Raw genomic sequence first — 18,400 nt, forward strand, 5'->3', positions numbered from 1 at the left:
ATATTCCCCCCTTCATGTATATAAACTATGGGGTTTTACTCTCCCTACAGTTAGTGGAGAAATGGGCTTGGCCATATGGCTTATTTTAGCCAATGGGGCTACAGAAAATGGGACATGTTTAAAGCATACTTAAAACCCTACAAGGAACCCTGGTGGCGCAGTGGTTATGTGTTGGGCTACTAACCATAAGGTCAGAAGTTTGAAATCACCAGCCGCTCCACTGAACAATGACAGGGCTTTCTACTTCCATAAAGAGTTACAGTTTCAGAAACCCAGAGGGGCATACCCTGTCCTATAGGGTCACTATGAGTCAAGGGCAGTGAGCTTGGTTTGGGTCTTACATCCCTAGAAGTGCAAAGTGAAGAAGCCCAGGAAAACCTGCTGGATGATCAGAGACAGAAGGCCTTGTTGCCCTGACCAGTAAAATGCCAGTGGACAGAATTTTGAGTCTGTTCTAGGTCACGCAGCCACCAACCACATATTTCGTTGACCTCAAACACATGAGCAGCCTAACAGAGATCAGCTGAGCCTCCCCAAACCAAATGAGCTACCCAGATAACCCACAGTATCTTAAGTTAACTAAATTGTTACTACTTTAGGCCACTAAATTTTACAGTGCTTTGAAGCCCTGGTGGCTGGTAGAACTACAAGCCACTCTGAGGAGGAGAGATGAGGCTTTCTACTCCCATAAAGAGTTACAGTCTTGGAAACCCACATGGACAGTTTTACTCTGTCCTATAGAATCACTGTGAGCCAGAATCAACTCAATGGCAGTGAGATTCGGTTTTGTTTTGTTTTTACAGAGCAAAAGTAAATGAATACAAGTTGTTGTTGTTGTTGTAAATTGCTATTGTTATCAGTCCCAACTCTTGTCAACCCCTTATGTGCCTCTAGATGATTTAAAACTGCCAACCTTTTAGTTTATAGTAAAGCGCCTAACTGATGCACCAACCAGAATGGTAGTACTTCCATGAAAACAAGCACAAGCCAACAATATAGTATCACTTTAAACGTGTTTACTGTCTTTTAAATGGTCTCCCATGGAGAAGAGTTAGACAATGGGAAAGGGTCAGTATGCCAAATTAGCAAATAGGAAAAAACACACAATCGATTAAATATTACTATTGGGGAAAGCAAAAGCAGAATTATATTTGCCTAAAGTACATCCCAAGAGATAGCTATTGAATTGAAATAAAATAAACAGACCATGCACATAAAAAAGAAATCAGATTTTGATACATTATTAAAAAGAGCACATGGCTTGTAAAGTTGGCCCTTCATATGCATGGGTTCCACATCCACAGATATAAACAACCAAGGACAAAAATTAGTGGGGGGGGTGAGAGGAGGAGCAAGTGGTCAAAGCAATCCTTTAAAGGCTAAGAGAGTGTATAGGGTGCTATTTACATGGCATTTATATGGTATTGGGCATTGTGACTAACCTAGAGATGATTTAAGATATATGGGAGAATGTGCATAGATTTTATGCAAATCCAGCACCATGTGCTATATAAAGGACCAGAAAATCCATGGATTTGGGGATCTATGGGGTCCTGGAACCAGTCACTCATGGATACCTAGAGACAACTATATCTGGTGGAAAATAATTCTTTTTTTCTATGTAATAGAACTAGCATGAGACAAAGTGGTGAGCTTCCTGGCCAATACAGGAAGAAAGCCGAATGCCTTTTAGCAAGGAGCCTTGCTGGCAGAGTGGGTTCCTCTGAGCACTTATTGGCAAAGCTAAATAAGCTTTGTAACTGGCGCAAGGAGGGTGAGCAGCAGGCCAAAGAGATAAGGGCTAAAGAGAGGCATGCCTGATGTCCAAAGGACTGTATCTTGAGCATTTCTGGTCCTGAATCTGTTATTTCCATAATAAACCCCACAATTGTGAGTATTGTCTATGAGTTTGTGGCCATCCAACAAATTACTGAACCTAGGAGAGAAGTGTCAAGGGTGAGATTTTTGGTGTCCAAAATGTTTAAAAAATAAGGTTGGCGGATGGGGGCATCTCTGACCAGTTAAAGCACGCTTTGGACGCAGGCTGATGATAGAGATTCTCCTCCTTTGTGTTTGCGCAGTTAGGGGAAGTCAGCACTACTCTCACCACCTGCCTCTTCCCCCACTTGCCATTACTGCACCTTATAACATGGATAACCCTAGAAGGCTTAATGCTGAGTGAAATAAGTCCATCACAAAAGCACAAATACTTTATGAGACCACAATAAGTCTAGAAAAGGTTTGCACATATGGTAAAAAATATTCTTTGATCATTACCAAGGATGAGAAGGGAAGAAAAAAAACTAACTAGAGGGCTGACATGTATTTACTTGGGTGAAAGGAAGTAAGCACAATATGACACAGGGGAAAAAGACCCGGGCAGAAGCATGTGATTTAAAGGTAAATACTGTTACACACACCACCCTGCAATCACAGTAAAAGCAATCAATAATCTGTAAGTGGATACACAAGTAGACAGGCAAAACCAACAAGTATGCCCCCTTGAATATGCTAGTATAGGTTTGGAAAAGGATGTGTCTACATATATACTTACATGTACTGCAAATATATCCATGTATATAGTACAACATACAAGGAGCCAAAGCTATGAAACCTTCTTAGCCTTAACCCAACACCTGGAAGGGCTGAGTCACTGGACATAAGGACTTAGGACCATAGTCTCAGGAAACTTAAAAGTCCATTGGCATAAATAGTCCACAACAATGTTCTACATCCTACTTTGATGTAGCTTGCAAGCAGCCATCAAAATGAAAAACCCAAGAAAACAAATAGTCTAAAAGACTAATGGACTACATGAACCCCACAACCAGCCTGCACTAGGACCTTAATAACCAGAAAGTGCCTGGCTACCACTATCAATTGCTTTAATCAAGTTCATAGCAGAAAATCCTGGGCAGAGTTGGGGACGGAGGTGAGTTTAGAACAAAATTCAAAATCATAAAAAAAAAAGCCAAACTTCCTGGTTTGATGGAGACTGGAGGGACCCCAGAAACTATGGTCCATAGATGTCCTTTAAACCTGGCACTAACTCCACACGCAGGGATCACTGTTCAGCCTAACAATGGACAGGCCAATAACGTGAACAATAACACCCACAAGGAACGTGCTCCTTAGAACAATCAACCACACAAGATCAAAAGGGCAGCATTTGCTCAAAATCAAAGATCAGAACGCAGGAAGGAGTGGGGTCGGGGGAGCACAAATGAAATCTAGGGAACAAAAGAAACTCACAAATTCATGGCTAGGGACAGATCAAGACATCACAGTTACAGGTGGGATTAGGAACATGATAGAGACACATACATTATTTTAGCTAGAAGAGCTTACAAGATTGGTCCAGGGCCTTCCAACCAGGCAGTAAGAAAACAACTTATAGGGTATGACTTGTGACTAAGAGAGCCCTAGCACTGTCCATCAATGACACAACCAGGTATGCCCTGGAGGGATGGAGGGAACCCACTTTCCAATACACTGCCTGAGGGTAAGATTCTTCTCATCCCTAGTTAATGGTCAGAAGGGATTCAATAGACATTTAATCCACATTGGGTGGGGTCATCTACAAATGGATTTTGGGTTTTCACTGTCATTTACATACTTTCACAAAAAGGATACTCAGAATTTAAGCTCAGAATTTACATAATTGTTTTTGTGGCCTTACAATGTGCATAAGTGAGGAGCCTGGTGGTGTAGTGGCTACACATTGGACTGCTAGCCACAAGGACAGCAGTTTGAAAACAACAGCTGATCCATGGAAGAAAGATTTGGCTTTCACCCCTGTGCAGAGCTACAGTCTCAGAAACTCACAGGGGCAGTTCTACCCCGTCCTAAAAGGTCACTATGAGCAGGCATCAATTTGATGGCAGCGAGTTTAGTTGCTTTTGAAATGTACATAAGTAGAATACATATAATAATTATAGTATAAGTTTAAAGAATGTGAACCTATACAGTCATGGTTCTATAGTTTATGTGAAACAATTGACTATGAACTGAATATAAACTAAGAAAAGTTACGTATGTTCTTAAACAAAATCACAAATCTTTTGTCTCAAGTTCAATTTCAACTCATAGCAACCCTATAGAACAAAGCAGAACTGCCCCATATGGTTTCCAAGGCTTTAAATCTTTATGTAAGAAAACTAGTTTGGCAGCTTTGAATAATGGTTTTATGGGGCATGCAAGTTAATTGGTTGAATAACGTGTTCTATAATAAACTGGTAGCTAAAAAGCAGGTAAACCCAAATCCAAAATCCACTGCCATCAAGTTGACTCCAACTCACAATGAACCTATACAGGGTTTCCCAGCTGTAAATACTGATGGAAGTAGATAACTTCTTCTTTGCCTCAAGGAGTAGCTGGTGGGTTTGAACTGCTGACCTTGCAGTTATCAGCCCAATGCCTAACGCATTGTGCCACCTGCAAAAAAAGCAGGTATGTTCACTGAAAATAAAGTATATACAAAACAAAGATAACAACACAAGCCTTTAACTCTTTAAGGAAATATAGATGATTACAATGATATATTAGGGGAAAGTTTCCCTGATTAAACACCATTCTGAAAATAAGCAGTTATTGACAAGAAACAAATGTTAATTATTTTAAATTGAAGGAAATAAACATGATCATCATGTCCTATCTAAAACTCCTGAGAAATAAATAAGCTCTAAAACCTATATAAGTAACTAGAATGAATTCTATTAAAAAGCTGAGGAAAAAGGAAACAAAAATAAAATCTCAAATGTATAGAAAGAAAATTGAACTTGCATGTAGAAAGCACACTTCTAGAGCATGAAAAAGAAATTCATTCACTCATGCTCCCTCAATATAGCCACGACACATACACTTACGTCCACATCATTGAGCTGTTAATAGCAACTTCACTGAATCAACAAAAATGTTACATGAAAATAAGAAATCAGCACAGAAGAGTCTTTAAAAGTAAAGTGCAATTTCTACCTTTGGCCATTTGGGATTGAGAAGTCGGGCTTTGATGGCATCGTCCAGTGCCTTGTCATACTGCTGAATTTTCACGTAGGCTGCAGACCTATTGCTATATAAGATGCAGTTCTGAGGGTCAGCAGCCAGTGCTTCATTATACAGAACAATCGCTGTGTGGAAGTCGCCGTCATGACAGGCCTGGTTACTCTGACGAACTTTTTCAACAAACTCAGCTTTACTCAGCACTGGTTCATCTGGACTTCTTCGGCCGATAGTCTTAGCACCAAAGAATGGGATCTACAAACAAAGAAACTCTGTCAGACATATTCCAGAAAATCCAGAAAAGTTCCTTGTCTGAACCTCAAGAGAACTTGGTCATTCTTCATAGTCTGGTTTACACTATAGTGAATTTTTGTGCCTTGAAAATCAATAAGCATTCCATGAAGCAACAAATATGGCTCTTTAAATACAAGGGGGTTTCAAGAGGCTCATGGAAAAATTCCACGATCTCTTCAGTTAATTTCTCCCAGGAAATTTGAAGCCTTCTCATATAGATGAATGTATATGTGTGTGTGCATTGACTGGCTGAAATAATCAATAAATGCCAAAGACTAATCACACTTTTCCTTGAACAAGGCAAGAAGCATGTAAAGAATGTGGAAGGAACATACAGAGTGACTATACTAAAAAGAATTGGTTAATGCTCAAACATTTCAGGAGGTAACATATGATCAAGAACTAATAGTGATATGAGAAGAAATCCAAGCTGCACTGGAAGAACTGGTAAAAAAAACAGATTCCAGGAATTCACAGAATACCAATTGACATATCTCAACAAGCATTGATAATCATTCTCTGGTGATGCTCACTCAACTAGATCAAGCAATGTTAAAGAAAGCTGTGTGGCCAACCTATTGAAAGAGATCCAAAGTTGATCCAACAGAAGGCAATAAATAAAGGCAATCAAATAAAGATGATACAACAGAATATATGGAAATGCAGCAATATATCAACAGGAAACTCAGGTGAATTTGGTTGAAAGCAGAGAATACCAGAAATGTTTGCCTGTGCTTTATTAATACCTGTCTATTCAATTGTGTGAATCGCAACAAATTAGGGATAGCATTGTAATGCTAAAGGTATCCTTTCAGAGTGAAATAAAAGAGCACTACACAGAACCCTGGTGGCATAATGGTTAGGCATTGAGGTGCTAACTTCAAGGTCAGTGGTTCAAAAGCGCCAGTCACTCCGAGGGAGAAAGGGCTTTCTACTCCCATAAAGAGTTACAGTCTTGGAAACCCACAGCAGAAGTTCTGCCCTGCTCTATGGGGTCAATATTAGTCAGCATCAACTCAATGGCAGTGAGTTTTGGAAACAGTAGCTCAAAGGCATACAAAGACTAAGAAATCCCCACCAAAGTAACTTCAAAGGCCAGTTTTTACGATATTTTTGTTTTATAACTCTTGTAGAATTATCAAACAGTATCATTGATATCACATGCAAGTAAAATTTTGCTGAAGATAACTCCGAAACAGTGGCAGCAATCCATGAAAAGGGAGCTGCCAGAAATTCAAGCTGGATTCAGAAGAGGATATGGCACAAGGGATATCATTGCTGACTTCAGAAAGATCTTAGTTAAAAGCAGAGAATACCAGAAAGATGCTTGTGTTTTATTGCATGTGCAAAGGCATTCGACTGTGTGGATCATAACAAACTATAGATTACCCTGAGAAAAATAAGAATTCCAGAACACTTCATTGGGTACACGAAGCAAGAGGGAGTCATTCTAAAGAATATGGAAATACTGCGCGGTTTAAATTCAGGGTAGGTGTGCAACAGGGTTATATCTTTTCACCCTGCTTATTCAATCTATATGCTGAGCAAAATCTGAGAAGTTGAGCTACATGGAAAAGAACAAGGCATCTGGTTCGGAGGAAGGTTCATGAACAATCTTCAATATGCAGATGGCACAACCATACTTATTGAAAGCAAGGAAGAGTTGGAGCACTTGCCAATGAAGAAAAAAAAATGACAGTCTTCAGTATGGATTACACTCAATGTAAACAAAACCAAAATCCTCACAACTGTATTAATAGATCACATCATGATAAACAGGGGAAAGGTTGATGTCATCGGATTGGCCGGATTCACAATTAATGCTCATGGAAGTAGCAGTCAAGAAATCATGAATTAAAAAAAAAATCAAGAAATGCATTGCATTGGCCAAATGTGCTGCACAAGATCTCTTTATAGTGTTGAAGAACAACAATGTCATGTGAAGACTCAGGTGTGCCTGACCTAGTATTTTCAATTGCCTCTTATGCATGTGAAAATTGAACATTGAACACAGAAGACCAAAGAAGAATCAGTGCACTTGAATTGTGCTGCTGGAGAAGAATATTGACAGTTACCAGGAAAGACCACTCCTTGCAAAAGGACATCAAGCTTGTTTAAGTAGAGGCTCAGTGACAAACAGGAAGACCCTCAGGAATGACTGATAGAACGGCTGCAACAATGGACTCTAGCATGACAATTGTCAGGATGGCACAGGACCGGGCAGTGTTTCGTTCTGATATACAGGGGATCACGATCATTTAGAACCAACTCAGTGGCATCTAACAACAACTCTTTATGTTACAGCTTACATGATTTTAAATTATGATCTCATAAGAAAATAATTTTAAATTTTAGTTATTTCAAAAACAAGAGATAAGATGCACTCTGTGTTACCAGCAACATGGGGGTAGTAGTATAGATATAGATTTTTGGTATGTGTCATAGAAGTTAAGATGGTATCATTATATGAAAAAAAACTTTCTCAAACCTAATCAAAGAATAAGATCTTTTTTAAGGGAAAAAGGATTTAAACAGATCTTACCATGTGACAGTAAGCATATAAAAAGATGCTCAATATCATCAGTCATCTGGTAGATACACATTAAAATCACAATGAGACAACACGACATAAGCTCTAAAATGACTAAAATTAAAAGGACAATTCCTAGTGTCACCAAGAATGTGGAACAAAGGGAACTTACAAATATGCCAATATGGTATAAAATTTTAAAAAGATAAATATGCATGTACAATATGATTTTTAAAGGCTACTTGTAGGCATTTACCTGAGAAATGAAAATATGTACACATGAAAATGTGTAAATTATTACAGTCCCAAAAAGAGAAAGAGCCTGATAAACAAATTGTGGTACGTACATACAGTGGAATACTATTAAACCAGAAATAAAAAACTACTTACACAAGAGGGCTTCAAAATTCCAGGAAAAAATGGAATTAACAGATAATAGAATTTTTCCATGGATTCTTTGAAATCCCCTCACATATGCCACACCTGGATGAATGTCATTACACTAGTCAAAGGCATTATGTTCAATGAAAGAAGTTAGATTCAAAAACTACATATTGTATGATTGCATTTATATAAAATTATAGAAAATGCAAAATAATAGGACAATAAGCACAGAAAATAGTTGGTGGGGAGTATGTTGGGGGAACTTACTGTACAAGGGGCAGAAAAAACTTTTCAGGGTGATGGAAAAGTTCCCTGTTATGACTGTGGCAGTGATTACATAACTTTTTTAAATTAATAAATTTAAGTACATTTTAGTCTGTAAATTGTATTTCAATTAAGGAAAATAAAGCAAAGTGGTAGCCATAACTGTATCATTCCAACAATTAAAATACAGTAAGTCTCCAGGTTATGAACTTCTGATTTTGGACAACTTCTACTTGCCCTTTAATGTTATGTAACTTTTCCTTCAGTTTGAAACACTGAATCAACCCTCACAACAAATTCTTTATCACAATCACTTGCTACATGTGCTTTTAAATCACTTGGGAAAGCTCCATGGGTTTTCCTGCACTTAAAAAAAGAAACAAACAAAAGTTCCATAAAGTTGATTCCAACTCATAGTGACCCTGTAGGACAGAGTAGAACTGTCCCCTAGAGTTTCCAAGGAGCCCTGGTGGCACAGTGGTTATGCATTGGGCTGCTAACTGCAGGGTCAGCTGTTCTAAACCACCAGTTCCTCCAAGGGAGAAGGACAGGCTTTCTACTCTGGTAAAGAGTTACAGTCTCTGAAAGCCACGGGGGCAGTTCTACCCTGCCCTCTATAGTCACTATCAGAATCGAATCAATGGTAGTGAGTTGGGTTGGGTTTGGAGTGTTCCCCTGAGATATAAATGAAGTTTCAAGAGGGAGAAAATAGAATCAGTCAAAGATTTCAGTACCCTATGGTTACATGGCCCCACTGTGACCATATACACAAGAACAACCCTGGAGCCAAGGAAATCATCTTGAAAGAAAATGCTTTGAGATGGATAGCTAGATAGATGGGTTGTTTTCAACTACCATCAAGATGAAAACACAAAAAACTCTCATAGAGAATCCATCTCAAGAACTCACACTGAGAAAAATGGAAAGATGGTTGAATATGAATTTCTTTTTAGTTTCAGATTTTAGATTTTGCTCAAAAAACTCTTTTTCAAAAATATTTACTGGTGATCTGCTCTGTGCTAACCTCTCTGTTAGGCATTGAGGATATGGTCTGTCTGCACACAGAAAATGGCAGAAGATATCACTTGCGAAATTGATGGATGATAGTTGATTCCAGGAGGAATCTTTCAGATCAGAGAATGACTTATCAAAAGAACATGAAGAAGTTAGTCATGCAGGGAGATAAGGGTTTGAATATTTAAAGAAAATGAAATAGAGGGCATAGGACTGTGAGAAACAGGATTTCTCCCAAGTTGTCTCCTCCAAATAGATGTCAAACTTAGCTGCTTGCAATGGACTATACACTTGGAGGTCATCAGAAGTAGATCAGAGATTATTCTCCCTAAGGATTATCAGCCATCTAGAGCAAGCAGACACCACTGTTTATCCCACAACAAATAGGGCCCACTCCCTTCTGATAAGGATAATAGTTGTCTGTTTCCTTGTAGGAGACCCCGCCCAAGGATGACCAAGGTTAGGCTGCCATCATGAATCTAGTATACCCCTAGACCTTCCCATTCCTATGGGCACACCCCTAGCTCATCCCCTTCCTGGCACGCTTAAGCCTATCGTACATCCCCTTCCTACAATGTGTATGCCTATTGTACTGTTCCTTCCTGTGATGTGTGGTTACCTGTAATCATGCCCCCCTAATGAGATATAACCCTGGGTTAGCAATAAGTTGGGGCTCTCCTGCTCTTGCTCCGGAGACTCTCTCCTGCTCTTGCGGCTGGGTTCCCCCGACGAGAACCACCAAGTGGGGCTGAGGTGAGCATGCTACCATGAATTGTGTCTGACTCCATTATTCCAATCTCTCTACCTCTCATGCTCTCTGTGACTTTACTATAATCTTTACTTATTATCGCTGTACAATTGCACCTACTGGACCTGTGGTGATTTGTGGGGGACCTCTCCTCGTCCCACATAGGGCTAGGTATGTTTAAAGAAAAAAAACTCAAACTCACTGTCATTGAGTCAATGCTGACTCATACTGACCCTGTAGAACAGTGGTTCTCAACCTTCCTAAAGCCGCAACCCTTTAATACAGTTTCTCATGTTGTGGTTGTTTGGACTAAGCTGAAGCAGATCAGGGCCCTGCACAAAGGTCAGCAGCAGACAGCGCCAGATAAAATAACCAGTGAAACCAGATATTCCAGGTTTGAAGTAAGCCACAAAGAGTCCATTAGCAATTCTCAAGTTTCCAGATCCCATATGGTAATTGCCATAATTGCCATACATTCCTCACCACCCCTTTAAAAACCTGCTCCCCCAGCTGCTGAGCAGGACTCCCCTGTCCTGTTGGCCCACGTCAGGGAAGCTCATTGGGAGCTCCCCCTAATAAAGCTATTTCTGTTTCTGCCCTCCCTTGTCCTGTCAGTTATGTCTGTCTGTCTCGCTCAGATTCACCTTAACGTGGTGACCCCCAAACCATAAAATTATTTTCACTGCTACTTCATAACTAGTTTTGCTACTGTTATGAATCGAGCGACCCCTGTGAAAGGGTCGTTCAACCCCCAAGGGGTTGAGACCCACAGGTTGAGAACTGCTGCTGCTGCTATGGAACAAGCTAGAACGGCTTTTGTGGGTTTCTACGACTATAACTCTTTATGAGAGTAGAAAGCTATTTCAAACTGATAACTTTCCAGTTAGTAGCCCAACACACAACCTCTATGCTACCAAGGCTCCCAGGAATGTTTACGCACCAGTAAAAAGGCCACTGTGAATGAGGGAAGGGTTACATGAAAAGTCAGAGAGTTACCTGTGACCTACAGAGCTGCAGTGTGCAATACAGTAGCCATAAGAAAGCTGTTTACATTAAAAAATTCATCTCACTGCCATCAAGTTGATTTGGATTCATGGCAGCCCTGCAGGACAGAATGGGGTAGAACTGCCCCCCATGGGTTTGGAGGACTGTAATTCTTTAAGGGAGTCGAAGGCTTCATCTTTCTCCTACAAAGGGACTGGTAGTTTCAAACTGCTGACGTTTCAGTTAGCAAGCCAATGTGGAACCACTATGCCACCAGGGTTCCAATTTACATTATTAATTAATAAAAACTCAGTAAAATTAGAGATTTAGTTCCTCAGATACACTAGTCACACTGCAAGGGTTCAATAGTCCTGGGTGGCTTGTGGTTATCAGATCCAACAGCATTTATTTAGAACATTTCTATTTTCATACAGAACCCTGACGGCTGGTTTAGATCTCTGTGGGTTATTATAAAGACACTCAAAGAAGCTAAGGCAAGAGTCAAAGAGAAGAACTGATATACATAACAGGTCATCAGCTTCCCAATGGCCAAACACTAAAGGAGATATAACAAATAGCCTTACAACAAAGCTCTAGTCCTTAGGGTAATTACTTACAAGGTTTCTGTTATAGGCTGTGTTGTGATTCCCAAAGGGTGTGTTGAAGTCTACCTCCATTGCGTGTGAATTTATTTTGGAATAAGGCAGACATAATCAAATTAAGATGAGGGTCATAATAGATTGGGGTGGTCCCCAATCTAGTATGGCTGGATTCCTAACTGGAAGAGAAGAAGAGACACACACACAAATAGGAAGAGCAGCAAGTGAGAATAGAGGCAAAGGCTGGAGTGATGCATCCACACACCAAAGAATGCCAGCAGCCACCAGAAGCCAGGAAGAAGAAAGGAAAGAGCCTCCCCCTGCAGTCCTGCCAACACCCTAATTTCAAAGCTCTGATCCCCAGGGCTACGAGAGAATAGGTTCCTCTCATTCTAAGCCGTCTGGTTTATGTTCACTTGTTTTGGCAGCCCTCAGAAGCTACTCACACAACTTCCCAAACTCATCCTTGAAATGCCCTTGGTAGGCAGGCATCTTTACAAAGGCATGCCATGATGATACAATTTAGTAGAAATCAAGAGAAATAATTTCTTTTAAGACTCTATATCTTCTTTATGTTCACTCGACATGAACACTTTTCAACAATTTCAATAATTTGGAGAAAAACAGATATTGTGGCTTCAAGCCTTCCTTATAATACAATCTTTAATATGGGTATTGTGAGTCTCCAAGAAAGACTACGCAGTGTTTCCAAATAATAATCATTATTATAACTATTGAGCACTTACTGTGCACCTGCCACGATTCTAAGTGCTTTGCCTAAATTAACTCATAAATTAACTACATAAAGACCCTGTGAAAAAAATAAAAAATAAAATAAAATAAAATAAAAAAAGACCCTGTGAAGAATATACTATTGTTATTCCTTCATTTAGATGAAAAGGCAGGCACACACATACACACACACACACAAACACGACTTACTGTCATTGAATCAATAGCCAATGGTGGGTCCTATACCAAAACTTCTTTCCTTTTTGTAGCCAAATAATATTCCAACACACACTGCTATGGAGTCAATTTTGACTCAGAGTGACTGTTTAGGGCAGTGAGTTTCCAAGACTGTAACTTTTTTTTGTTTAATCATTTTATTGGGGGCTCATACAACTTTTTTTTCCCCATTTTACTGGGGGCTCTTACAACTCTTGTTACAAACCATACATCATTTGTATACGACATATTCGTACATCTATTCCATTGTTCTTTTCTAGACATTTACTTTCCATTGAGCCCTTGGGATCGGCTCCTTTTTTCCCTTCCTCTGCCCCGCCCCCTGCAACCCTGATGGCCCCTTCATAGATTGTAGATTGTCAATTATTTTCAAATCTCACTCTGACCGCTGTCTCCCTTCCCCTCTGGTTCCTGTTGTTCTTCGCCCTGACTGGGGGGGTGTAGTTATGTGCTAGTCATTGCCATACAACTCTTTTCACAATCCATACATATATCTATTGTGTAAAGCACATTTGTACATTTGTTGCTATCATCATTTTCAGAACATTTTCTTTCTATTTGAGCTCTTGGTATCAGCTCCTCATCCACCACCCCCCCATTCCCCATCCTTCCTCCCTCATGAACCCTTGATGATTTATAAATTATTATTATTTTTTCATGTCTTACACTGACCAACCAAGACTGTAACTCTTACGGGAGCAGAAAGCCCTATCCAACAGTGAGGGTGTGCCATTCCTTTGATTATCATATTGTGTCTTTTTTATTGTATATGTTTCCATGGAAAGAAAAAATATTTTTAATTGTTGAAAGGAGGAAACATAAGTTAATAAATGGAGGCACTATGATCAATGGTTCTGGAGTTCATGCCCTTGACAGTTACACAGTCCTCTCAAAATCATTTGATTCGTGCTGTGGTTGCACAGCGGTTACACAGTGGGCTACAATCCATAGGATTGGCAGTTCAAAACCACCAGCTCGTCCTTGGGAGAAAAATTAGACTTTCTACTCCTGTGAAGAGTTAGTCTCAGAAACCCACAGGGATCATTATGAGTCAGCATTGAATTTGGTTTTTGTTTTTGTTTTTTTAAGTACCTACTAAGCTCTGGCTCAGCTTTATTCCAAGAGCTTGGGAAACGCTAGAGAGTGCTGAGTCCTGTCTCCTTCTTGCGACTTGAATGAGCCCACTAGAATCATGCTGAAAATTACTTTTGCCCATTTTTAAATGTCCCAGTTGTCTTTGAAACCTGCTGAGATTTTGTTTAATTGGTAGATTTGGTTTCCTTTTAAGAAAAGCTAGGTCAATTTGCCCCCAAACAGCATTCACTTGTTAATTCCTCTAGTTTCCCATAGTTTCATGAATAGCAGAACCACAAACCATTCATTATAAGCTGATGGGGAGAGTTACCACAACAGAAGTCTGGAATTCATAACCTTTGCATTTCTACACTGTTGTAGTAATTTGAGATGGTTATAAATAAGTCAGCACCATTTTATTAGGCAAACAGGGCCAACTTCCTTCTTTTAAGGCATATGGTGAAAGAATTTGGCTTGTTCATGACAACAGACATTCAAAAGAATAAACAAACTAAACATTAATCATTAAAATACCAAATTCAACCAAGTTACAAATGCATGCAACTTAAACACTGAAAACACAGTATGAATAATTTATATGATCACATGCCATTAAAATTTAAAAGTGTTACTTTTCAGCAATTATGATAAATAATAAAACTCCCTGGGGCTGTTACTACGCTCTGACCTTCCTGGTCCTTTCATGCCCTTTGTTCTGGATCACTTTTGTGAGACAGGAACCAGTGAATAAAAATCACCGAGACACTTTGTTCCTGTTAAAATATCAACTTTTTAAATGGTATAATCATGACTTAAATAGAAACATCAAATGAACACAGTTCAAAATTTTAACACATTAACTAATAAGTAAAAGAGAGAATTCAAAGTCCCATGCCAGTAAAGACCAGCAAGAATGTGGAAGTGATTTTCCACATGATGCAACACTGGCTTTTTCAGAGGAGGTAAAGGAAATCCTTTTCACCCAGAATGAATTATGAGTTCTAATGCATATACATCTACATTAAGGGTTATGAAATAGTTCAAAAACAATGTGAGGTGCAAACCTCACAGCTTCAGATAAACCAGTGTGTGTGTGTGTGTGTGTGTGTGTGTGTGTGTGTAAAAGACAGAGGTAGCTGCTATCAAATGGAGTCTAACTCATGGCGATCTTATAATAAATCATTCAGAAGGAATCTTTGCCCCATCCTGCATTATTCTCACAATTGCTGGCAAGTTCAAGTCCATCATTGCAACTACTATGTAAATCCATTGCACTGAGGCTTTTCTTCCTCCTAGCTGACCCTCCACCACAGCAAACAAGATGTCCTCCAGTGAATGAGCTCTCCTAATGACATGTCCAAAGCAAGCAAGTCAAACAATGTTTGCGTTGTGATCCATAAGGCTTTTCTTTGGCTAATTTTTGAATGTAGATCATCAGTCCTTGTTTCCTCTGTCTGTCTGGAAGCTCTGCTGAAATCTGACGACCATGAGTAACCATGCTGGTGTTTGAAATACTAGAGGCATAGCTTCCGGAACCAAACCACCATAGTATCAAAAACTGACAGACAGGGATGGACAATTCAAAGTTTTAAAAGTTAGTGGGAAAATTCCATTATCTCTTAATTCGTTTTTTCCACAAACTTTGTGAAGCTCCCTTATACACTAGAATCAGGGAGGAGGAGTTACCTTTTATTGAAATAAACATGGCCAAAGGAAGCCTATCATGAGAGAAAGAGAAGGGAGTGATGCTGGCAATGGGCACAAACATATGCCACTTAGAAGGATCCTTAGGAATGGGCAGTTAATAAAAATATAATTCTCTGTATAGTCAGCATCATCCAGCACAGAGAGAACACTGGGTCAACGAACTGAAGCGAGGATTAGAAATGTCAGTCACCAACACTCCTACAAAAGACACTTTGGTAGTGATGTAAGAGTCAGGGTCGGCGGGAATGATCTCAGGAAGCTGTTCTATGAGGTGTGAAACAGGAATGTACTCAACCCTTCATCTCATATGCACCTTTTCAATTTTACTTAAGATTAAAACTCACTTTTGAAGATCTAGATCAAGGATCAGCAAACTAAGGCAGAAAGGTCAAACCCAGCCCACCACCTGCTCCCCACCCCACTTTTTATGGTTTTATTTAGCACAAATAAAACTTGCCAATGGGCTACCCATTTTCTTCACTGTGCAGACTGGCATTAGGATTGGTAGCTCTGATGGTCAGCTGGGCTGCTATTTGCAAGACAGCTTTGTGATTCTTGGAGGAAACATTGTGAGCAATCTCCATACAGTTAAGACTTGTTGCCCATTAGTAGCACTTCCAGCCCTTTGCACTGTGGATCAAGAATCTGGGGAAGTCACTGGGCAGATGAACTCTTCGGTGGTCCTCTTGTTGGCAGTTTTGAGCTTCACCAGGGGTCTGAGGGCAGTCATGATACTGGTGGGAGTTGGCTGCCTCCTCCATAGACAGAGCAGAAGGAGAGAAAGAAAACCCCACCACCTGCATTTGTAATTACAATTTTACTGGAACCCACTTGCTCCCATTAATTCACATATTGTCCATGGCTGGTTTATGGTACACTAATAATTATAATGAGGGACACTGGTAGAGCTGTGGGAGGGGCTGTTAACAGCAAGATAGGCAGTTCAAACCCACAAGCAGCTCTTTGAAAGAAAGATGACATTCTCCGCTCCTAAAAAACCTTACACAACATTGCTGTGAATCAGAACGGACTTGATAGCAGTGAGTAGTACCAGTAGTTTAAATAATACCTAAAATATTTTTTATTTGGCCCTGTATAATTTTTTTTTGCCCAGCTATGATATAGAAATTAGGAGCCTTGGTGGTGCAATGAGTTCAACATTGTACTGCTAACCAAGAGCTGGAAGACTGAACCCACTGCCTGTGCCACAGAAAGTTAGACAAGGCTGTCTGCTTCCACAAACACTGACAGCCTCAGAAACTCTATGATATGGTTCTACTCTGTCTTATAGGGTGACTATGAGTTGAAATTGACTCAATGGCACAGGGATTTTATCTAGAAAGTATTGGTATCTGATTTAAAGATTTTGGTCCCCAATATTTTAAAAATCTCTTGACCCTTTTTAAGCATCAAACATTTTTCCTGATCCTTTATTTGCACATTTTAAGACTGCCAAATGAAAAAACACAAATTACACCAGAGGGCCTCAACGTAGAGCTGAAAAAACTGAGCCCTGCCTTGAAGCTGCTTGTAACCTTGGACTGAGGACTGAGCTACTCTGATGAAAGGAAGCAGAGTATGCGTGCCCCATGCCTGTGGAAGTGGCAGTCACTGAACCTTGGGTGGGACTCCTGGCTTGGTGGGTATTCAATGAAAAGGGATCCAGAATCATTATATATTTAGTACCTCATTGCCCCCCTTGCATTGATATGATAGTTTTGATCTGTTGGGCAAGCACTGATACAAGTTTTCCCCTGGCACCAATCCCCATGCTTGGTATAAACAGAGCTCAGTCCATCGGGAGCTCATGGGATGCAGCTTGAGGTTGGAATGTAAACGCATTGACTCCTCATATTGACTGTCATAAGTTCTGTGTCATTGGAAAAATTGTTGATGTTATCAGCACGATCACCTTATACCCCAGGAGGATGATTGACAATGGTTTTCTCTGTTGTTTCTTTGGTTTTTGGTTTTTCTGCCTTTTGTTTGTTGGCAGTGGTGGTGGTCTCGTGGGTTTTTGTTTTTGTCATAATACAACCACCGAAGTAAACAAGAGTCGTTCATAAACCGGGGACAAGCGATAGATTCTGTATTCCCACTTAACTCTAGCCCCAATCCAAGAACAATTAGTTCCGTTATCTTGGCCCTGCTCAATACTTGCCTTCATGAAGATAGGGGTGCTATAGCATAGTGTGGTGAAGGAAGCAAACGGCGCCCGGCTATCAAATGGAATCGTCTCTGGAGTCTTAGAGGCTTGTTTGTGAAACAAGCAGCTATCTAAGCGAGGAGTCAACTAAGTTCACATGGAAGAAGGACACCAGCTTCTGTGATCCAAAGATGATAATAACAAAGTCCAAATATGATGAAGGGAAAAGTATCAGAGCTTACATTTTGAACATCCAATTTATTTATTTTTTAATCATTTTATTGGGGGCTCATACAACTCTTATCAAAATCCATACATACATCCATTGTATCAAGCATATTTGTACATTTATTGCCATCATCATTCTCAAAATATTTGCTTTCTACTTGTGCCGTTGGTATCAGCTCCTCATTTTTCCCCTCCCTCCCCACCCCCGTCCCTCAGAGCCCTTGATAATTTATACATTATTATTATTTTGCCATGTCTTACACTGTCCGACATCTCCCTTCACCCACTTTTCTGTTGTCCGTCACCCAGGGAGGGGGTTATATGTAGATCCTTGTCATCGGTTTCCCCTTTCTACCCTACCTTCCCTCCACCCTCCTGGTATCACCACTCTCACCACTGGTCCTGAAGGGTTCATCTGGCCTGGATTCCCTGTGTTTCCAGTTCCTATCTGTACCAGTGCA

The 18,400-nt window shown here is 40.0% G+C and overlaps 1 protein-coding gene across 1 annotated transcript in view; it reads right to left on the minus strand.

Moving 5' to 3' along the window:
• The window catches only part of TTC28 (tetratricopeptide repeat domain 28), a 669,495-nt gene extending 663,349 nt beyond the window's left edge, over window positions 1–6,146 (minus strand). Inside the window, exons 1-2 of the mRNA XM_013007879.2 lie at window positions 6,129–6,146; window positions 4,975–5,253 (exon numbers count right to left, since the gene is read on the minus strand). Coding sequence (XP_012863333.1) covers window positions 4,975–5,253; window positions 6,129–6,146 — 297 coding nt within the window. The remainder of the gene's footprint in view (window positions 1–4,974; window positions 5,254–6,128) is intronic.
• Window positions 6,147–18,400: the final 12,254 nt, after the last annotated feature.

This window comes from Echinops telfairi, unplaced genomic scaffold (assembly GCF_000313985.2).
Source record: "Echinops telfairi isolate 266 unplaced genomic scaffold, ASM31398v2 ScPeMD7_29;HRSCAF=101, whole genome shotgun sequence".
NCBI classification, from domain to species: Eukaryota; Metazoa; Chordata; class Mammalia; order Afrosoricida; family Tenrecidae; genus Echinops; species Echinops telfairi.